Genomic DNA, 8,335 nt, shown 5'->3' with positions numbered 1-8,335 from the left:
TCAGGCATACCGTGTCCATATCCAAGGGAGTGGGAATCAATTCCATATCCGGCAAAGTTCAATCTCATTAACTTTACGCCGTTTGATGGAAAGGGTTCCCCTACCCAACACTTAATATATTTTAAGTCTCACTTAGGAATAATCTCCGGGAATGAACCCTTAATGGTGCGGTCATTCGTTGGCACTCTTCGCGGAGCGGCCTTCGATTGGTATCGTCGCCTCAAGCCGGGGAGTATCAGCAGTTGGGACGACATGGAAGATATGTTTCTAACAAACTTCTTCGACGACGACACCGAGATTTCAATCGGCACTCTATTTGACGAGAAGCAGAAGAATGGTGAGACAGTCGAAAACTTCGTGAAGAGATTCCGAAATAAAGCAATGAACTGCAGGGATCCGATCAGCGAAGACTTTATCCTCGAGACCTGTCATAATAACATTTCATTGGACATCCTCGAGACTATGGGAATAGCACCGCCAAAGACCTGGAAGGACTTAAAGGTGCGAGGAGAACGAGCCGAGCGATTCCTTAAAAGGAAGAAGGCGGAAAGGGGCCAAATAGCAAATATCACTCCGCAACAGAACTTTGCCTCTCGTGGTAAAGGCAAATCACCTGCAACAGCTGTTGACGCTAACCAGACGTCGCAAAAGCAACTCCGAAAACAGCAAAAGACTTCGGGTCCGAGACTCCAAAAAGAGTACTCTTTCAAGGACGAAGACGTTCCAGCCATCTTCGAATCCCTCCTTGAAAGTAACAAGATCAAGCTACCACTTATCACAAATCAGGAGGAACACAGGCACGAGAGGCGGATCGACGAAGCTCTGGATCAGATCTGATTGCCAGGTAGTCCACGGATATCGACGTCCCCTGATTTGTGATAGGTGATAGCTTGATCTTGTTACTTTCAAGGAGGGATTCGAAAATGGCTGGAACGTCTTCGTCCTTGAAAGAGTACTCTTTTTGGAGTCTCGGACCCGAAGTCTTTTGCTGTTTTCGGAGTTGCTTTTGCGACGTCTGGTTAGCGTCAACAGCTGTTGCAGGTGATTTGCCTTTACCACGAGAGGCAAAGTTCTGTTGCGGAGTGATATTTGCTATTTGGCCCCTTTCCGCCTTCTTCCTTTTAAGGAATCGCTCGGCTCGTTCTCCTCGCACCTTTAAGTCCTTCCAGGTCTTTGGCGGTGCCATTCCCATAGTCTCGAGGATGTCCAATGAAATGTTATTATGACAGGTCTCGAGGATAAAGTCTTCGCTGACCGGATCCCTGCAGTTCATTGCTTTATTTCGGAATCTCTTCACGAAGTTTTCGACTGTCTCACCATTCTTCTGCTTCTCGTCAAATAGAGTGCCGATTGAAATCTCGGTGTCGTCGTCGAAGAAGTTTGTTAGAAACATATCTTCCATGTCGTCCCAACTGCTGATACTCCCCGGCTTGAGGCGACGATACCAATCGAAGGCCGCTCCGCGAAGAGTGCCAACGAATGACCGCACCATTAAGGGTTCATTCCCGGAGATTATTCCTAAGTGAGACTTAAAATATATTAAGTGTTGGGTAGGGGAACCCTTTCCATCAAACGGCGTAAAGTTGATTAAATTAAACTTTGCCGGATACGGAATTGATTCCCACTCCCTTGGGTATGGACATGGTATGCCGGACCTCTTCACTTCTTGAGCATTCATCAACGCGTTGATTTTGCTCTCCAAATCCTTCATTTTCTTGTCTTCACTCGCATCTGTCTTCGAGTGGCTTCTGGGAGAGGTAACGTGGTCCTCCTTCGCATTATCATCCGAGGGACCGCCTCCGTTATTGTTGTTGACAGGAGGGATACTTATGTTGACATTATCCTCTTCCCGTTCATTCTCCTCTTGATTCGGATTATTGCGACGACTGGGTTCTCCTTGGTGAGTTGTCAGTGCCGCGATTTGCTGGTCATGCATCTCTCTCATCTGCTGCATAGCCATCTCCATCTCGAACTTGAATGCTTCCTTCTGCTTAGTCAGGGCATCTTCAAGCATCTTGGTTACTTGTTCGGCACTAATCATAAGCGACTCATAGGGCTGTCCCGCACTAGACGCTGTCTTCACCCATATTTGTCTTCGAGTGGCTTCGGGGAGAAGTAACGTGATCCTCCTTCGCATTATCATCCGGGGGACCGCCTCCGTTGTTGTTGTTGACGGGAAGGATATTCATGTTGGCATTATCTTCTTCCCGTTCATTCTCCTCTTGATTCGGATTATTGCGACGACTGGGTTCTCCTTGGTGAGTTGTCAGTGCCGCTATTTGCTGGTCATGCATCTCTCATCTGCTGCATGGCCATCTCCATCTCGAACTTGAAACTTTCCTTCTGCTTAGTCAGGGCATCTTCAAGCATCTTGGTTACTTATTCGGCGCTGATCATAAGCGACTCGTAGGGTTGTCCCGCACTAGATGCCGTGTCATCGGATGCTATAGCTGAGCAGGAATCTGAACCAGCATCTGACACATCTTCTTCCAAAGGAAGTCCCTTTTGCATCCTTTGGTAATTCATTCGCCTATTGGTCCCCGATCGCAATCGAGTCATACGCTGGGACATTTCGGCAAACTGATCTGGGCTAAAACGTCGTGTCGATTTGCCTCTGCCGGTCATATTAGCAGACACTTCTAGGAATTCGTCCTCTTGGCGGACAGGCTTCTTCCTACGAAAACGCCTTGGCTTGGTCTCGGACGTTCTGGTGGAAATTCTCTCGAACACCGAAACTCTCCTTGGGGCTTTAATGCAGCAGCATTCTGATAGCACCGCCTTGATTATATTGGCACACGGACAGTGAGATTCCGTGTCTCGAGCATCTCTCTTTCGAGACTTACCCGCACCCCCAGCTCTATAGTACAACTCATCAGTTTGATAACTGGAGCAACCCATAGAGTGTTGGCATGACTTCCCAGGTATAACACAATCATCATCAGACGAATGTGTTTCCCTCTGGGGATATGACGCTTTATTAGCGTTTTCAAAAGTCGCTCGTTCAAGTCTACGCTTTTGCGAGCGTGAAAACTTAACGGGCTCTTGAACTTCGACCCGCAATCCAATGCCCACGTTCTTACCTGGCTCCGCCGGAGGGGCAAGGGAAACGGGATCTGGATTTGATGAAGGTTGGACGGCAATTCCGTCCACTTTTGCCTTTGGTGCCGGTTTTGCCTTAGGCACCCACATCTGCTTGTGTTTTGACGGCTTCTTGACCGTCTCTTCTTTCTGCATTTCTTCCGCTTTCTGCAGAAGGACTCGGGCATGCGCAAGCAATGCGCGGCGTTTCTTGATTCGCTCTTCGAGGGTTGAGCGAGTCCTCTTGACGCGGACCCATTCATTTGTCTCCGTCTTGGAGGAGGAGTTGGTTGTGCGCCGTTGTTGCTCTTGGCGCTGTCTGGACTTTAGATCCTCATTGTAGCGGATCCCGTCCATCGATTCTACGGCCTTGGCCAACTGTCATGCCAGGCGTTGACGCCGTCTTTGGCGCGCCCTCTTCGACAAGGTTGGAACACCTTCAGCAGTTGACTTTGCGGCGGAAGGGAGATCTGGATCTGCAGCTTCGAGCACGTTAGACGCCATTGGAGCGTCGCGGTGAGTAAGTGCAACGGCGGCGAGGGGATCTTGGATCTTCGATCCTGAGGGCCCGCGAGCACTCTTGGAAGATGAAATCTTCCTGTGCCTGTTTGGAGAGGCGGATCTGGAGGAGGAGGAAGAGAGGTGCTCTTCGAACTTCTGTTGATCGAATTCATATTCGATCTCTTCATTCACCCGGATCTTGAATGCCGGTTGCGTCACGACAGCCTCGGCAGCGAGGCCGTTGGCTCCCACTGTGGTCGCCAGTTTGTTTTCGTCGAAAGTTGCCTTCGTCATTGATTTCATTAAAACTTCAAACGTTACAAATGAATTCAAACAACAAAGAAATAAAGATTACAACTTTCTTGAAAATAAACACAAGATCCGTTCGTCGTCTCTTGCTTGCGTGGGTCTTTAGCCTGTGACGGGGACGTCGATATCCGTGGACTACCTGGCAATCAGATCTGATCCAGAGCTTCGTCGATCCGCGAGGAGATCTAGAAACTTGAAGCGCCTATCTCGATAAAAGCGAGATATTTGCTCTTCTTAGTATTACCACAACGGGATAATACTAAGGATCAGGTACAGGTGATGTAGCTCTGACGAAGAAACTCTCTTACGTTGAAGTGCTTGATCACTCTTCACTCCGGCAGGGCTTCGCCAATTCTCCAAAACTCCAGATCTGAAAAAATGAGGCCTAAGGCTTGTATTTATAGGTATGAGGGGTTGCGGAGCGGTTAAAACCACTTAAAGGGCCCAAATCCGCGTTGAGACACCCTAGGGGTGTCTTGGCCTGGCCGAGACACCCTGGCCGAGACACCCTTGGGACTTGGCCGAGACACCGTAGGTGCCTCAGTTCAGCTTTGAGACGTTTTCAATGCCCGTTTGACTGTTTTCACTGTAACTTCTTTGTCTGAACCCGGATCTGAGTGATTCCAAATACGTTGGAAAGCCGACAAGGAGTTCTATCAGCTCCAATGGTTGGATTATCTGTAGAATGAATGAGACACGAAGGGCATTGTTCCCTTTGTAAACATTGCGGGGCTCCCGATTAGCCCGCACCTTCGTTATTCCGGAATTCTGTCAGCTCACGTAGTTCGTCGATTCACTTCAAGCGTTCACCGACGTCAATCGAACTCCTGTGAACCGGATAGTGACGTTCATCGTCATTCCTTAACACTGAGCTATTCGTAGGGACCTATAGGCAATTTTCGATGCCTACAGAAGGCTCGTGATCACCTGCAAGACAACGTGGTTTTAAAGGCATAGTTCGAAAAGACAAAAGAATTACATGATTGAAGTAACAAAGTATATCTTAAAACTGAGACCATTGGATACATGTCACCCACCATACATACATGTACAGTATGCAGCCCCTATTGAAACAAGTTCTTCTTGTTGGGTTTCATTTCATTAGCATTCTATTGAAATCTTGTTAAAATGCTGATGTTAATAGAAATTCTCCTTAAGTAGAGAACTTGACATGGCAGAATCAAAATGGCTTCAAACCAAATAAGATACGGTAAAATGAAAACAACATTTAAATGACCCCTTTGAAGGAAGTTATAGACATGTCAGGATCGAATGGCTCCAATATGAGATCAAGAATAAACACAAAGAAAGCACTCTGCGGAGTCTGTTCCGTGGAGCCAGACCAGGGAAAATCAATGGATTGGATTGATAGTCAGATGGTAGGAGGGGGGAAAAACTTTTTTCCTGATAAAACGTAAGCAAGGTATGAAACATTACCAAGGTCATCAAAATAAAATCTCCTTGTATCAATGCAGGATATACAAATTGAAATGAGTAATTTCTAAAAACTATCAAAAAGGCTACATAATCTCATCAGTTAGGCGACAGTTGCAGTATACAGTTATATACTAACATATAGCATATATTAAATCAACTCAATAATTACGGTTTTACCTGTACGCATAATATATTACAACTATTATTTAAGAAAAGCTATGTTTAGGTGTTCTAACCTATATGAGTCACACTTTCGACCATGTCCTAACAATTTAAAATTTTATAAGTACCCTCATGCTTTACAAAATCAGAAGAATACTCTCGCGACCAAAAATTATTCTCACAATAAAAATAGCCCTCATGCTCTCCAATATTCAAAATTTATCCTTGTATGTTCAAAATCCAAGAATATACGCTCATAACCAAATATCCCAAAAAAAATCACAACGTGAAAGTACACATTCAACACCTCCACATGTTTCACCACGTCAGCATCTCCCCTTTTATGTTACGCGCACATCACGCAACGTTATCAATGCACAATGTGCAATGCAGGATGCAAAGTCTCCTTGCATGCACATGCACAAGGCGCAAGGCGCAAGACGATGTGCATGCGCAAGTGAAATGAGGTGCACATCACCCACAGTTTTTCAAGATAGACAATCAAAAGCATCAATGAACAAGTTTATGAATTTTCACATAAAAAAATAACAAGAAAATAATATCTACTATTAAATAATAAAATAAGATCTTAATTCATAATGCTAACACAGCCAACATAGTGGTAAAGTTCATAATTTTCCAAACCAAAAGTCAAATCGACACTAACATCGAAGAAAAATCAAATATTAAATGAGAATAAGTTAGGGTCCTCAATGGGTCTAGTAAAATGGCCTAATGACTTTTTTTTAGGGAAAAGGATTATCCGGTATAAAGGCTCGACTAAAATGGTAAAGAACAAAAATATACGATGCTATGTCTTGCATGCGCCTTGTGCGAAGTGCCCTCACGAAGGGCACATGCGAGACACAAAAAAGCACTGACGAATCAAGAGGTAGAGCGCTTTGCCATCACCATGCATTGCAGGGAGGATAAGGCGCAATGAGGCACGCGCCTTTAGCAACACTGTGCATGGCGTGCACTAGAGGACAAGTAATAGATTAAGGTAACAAATTTTAACAACAAGAAAATGGAGACAATTACATAAATTACAGAAAGAGAAGTTTGTCCTCTATTAGACCCACTGAAAAGGTAAACATTAAGAAAAGTAAAGCTAATAGAGTAAATAGACTTTGTACCTTAAAGCTGTAGCCTTGGTCAATCAGAAATTGCTGCCTTTTGGTAGAGTAATACATCTCCTATTTCAAATAAAGCATGAAAATACAGTTATGCACACAGCTATCATAACAATGAAATAAGAAGTGGACACTATTTATTCTAGCATAAATTGGAATAAGCCTTCAAAAGTAACCCAACCTGTGTATCTGTAGATACTAGAGAATAGAAAAAGGCATTGTACTCTTCTTTTCCACCGGCCATTCTGTCTTGGAGCCGACCCTGCAGGGAAGACAAGTCATTCACCAACTAAGGGTGGTTAGGAACCAAATAATTAACAAATAGTTCGTTAGTTGTTCGAGAAGCTATTCGGTCATATCCCATTCAGTAGTTCATTTAGCAATAAACAAATTATTTTTAGTATTCAAGTTCATAAAGGAATAGAATTTAACTGCATGTATATTCTATTCATTTGCTTATCAAATATTCGTTTAGAATTTGATCGCTTACAATTTGTACTACTAAATACACAATATTATATTTTCAACTAACTTTCATTTTCTATTTAAGTTCGATATACTAATTCTGAGAGACCTAAAGATTCTTTAATGACCTTTCTAACAAAATATCCGAATTAAATATAGATACATCATAATTATAAAGGAATATTTTTTAATTATAAATTTAAATAATATTTGAAAATCAAATTCTTTAGCAAAATCAATATACTTTAACATTCGATAACTATTCGTGAATATTTACCAAATACAGAGTATCCGACTTTGAATTCGAGAAGCTCTAGAAATGGATATTCAAATTAAACAAATACAAATATGAACACCTTAGTATATGATTCAATTCGGTTCATTTCAAGCCCTATGACAGACAAACACTATAACAACTTTATTTGTCAAAAACTAGGAAAATTCGTATCAATGTGTACATTATGTAGTTAATATTTCACCATACAGTGTTACAGAATATCTATACTACTTATAAAAGAGGATAGATACATTAAAGCTTTTGACTGCCTCGTTTACTCTCTCAAGTTTAGCAATTCCTAATTATGTCTATTAGTTGTAATTAAACATTCACTGATTACAAACAACTTCTTATTAATTAACTACGCAACTTCTCATTTTTCCAAACCATTAGTCATTCACTACTATACTATTATTTAATAATATAATTCTACCTATAATTTATCTTCTCATAATATTTATAATTCTAAAAATTAAGAATAATAAAAATTCATGATGCTTATACCTCATGCCTCGGGGCCTATGCCGCCTTCAATAGTTTGCCTCTAATATTAGTCTTATAATAGTATGAAAGACAATTTGTATTTATCATAATTATAACAATATTAATAGTATAATTATCTTAATAGTAATAATTAAATTAATAATTACACTACTATTTAATAATTACGATATTAATAGTATAATTATCTTAATAGTAATAATTAAATTAATAATTACACTACTATTTAATAATTACGAAAATTTGTGCCTAGACCCCAAAATTAAGTTTAGAACCTTCATGTGACCTAGCCCCTGACTTTTGGGTCATGTGCCTAGGTCCCTCTAACCCAATTTTCCGTGTGAAACTTTTGGGTCATAGGCTTAGCCCCCTTCGACCCAATTTTTCATGTGAGAAAAATCCTTGTAAACTCATATTTTTCTCTCACTACTAAAATATCATTATCTTCTTCCTCATTCCTCCTCATCTTCTC

At 41.9% G+C, this 8,335-nt stretch overlaps 1 protein-coding gene across 1 annotated transcript in view; it reads right to left on the bottom strand.

Moving 5' to 3' along the window:
- LOC109823652 (DNA repair helicase XPB1-like) overlaps positions 1-8,335 on the bottom strand; it is a 26,561-nt gene that overhangs the window by 3,775 nt on the left and 14,451 nt on the right. The window contains exons 13-14 of the mRNA XM_020389962.1: positions 6,802-6,882; positions 6,624-6,683 (exon numbers count right to left, since the gene is read on the bottom strand). Of these exons, the coding sequence (XP_020245551.1) occupies positions 6,624-6,683; positions 6,802-6,882 (141 nt within the window). The remainder of the gene's footprint in view (positions 1-6,623; positions 6,684-6,801; positions 6,883-8,335) is intronic.

Source organism: Asparagus officinalis, chromosome 9 (genome assembly GCF_001876935.1).
Source record: "Asparagus officinalis chromosome 9, Aspof.V1, whole genome shotgun sequence".
Taxonomy (NCBI): Eukaryota; Viridiplantae; Streptophyta; class Magnoliopsida; order Asparagales; family Asparagaceae; genus Asparagus; species Asparagus officinalis.
This window is presented reverse-complemented; position numbering and strand designations above follow the sequence as displayed.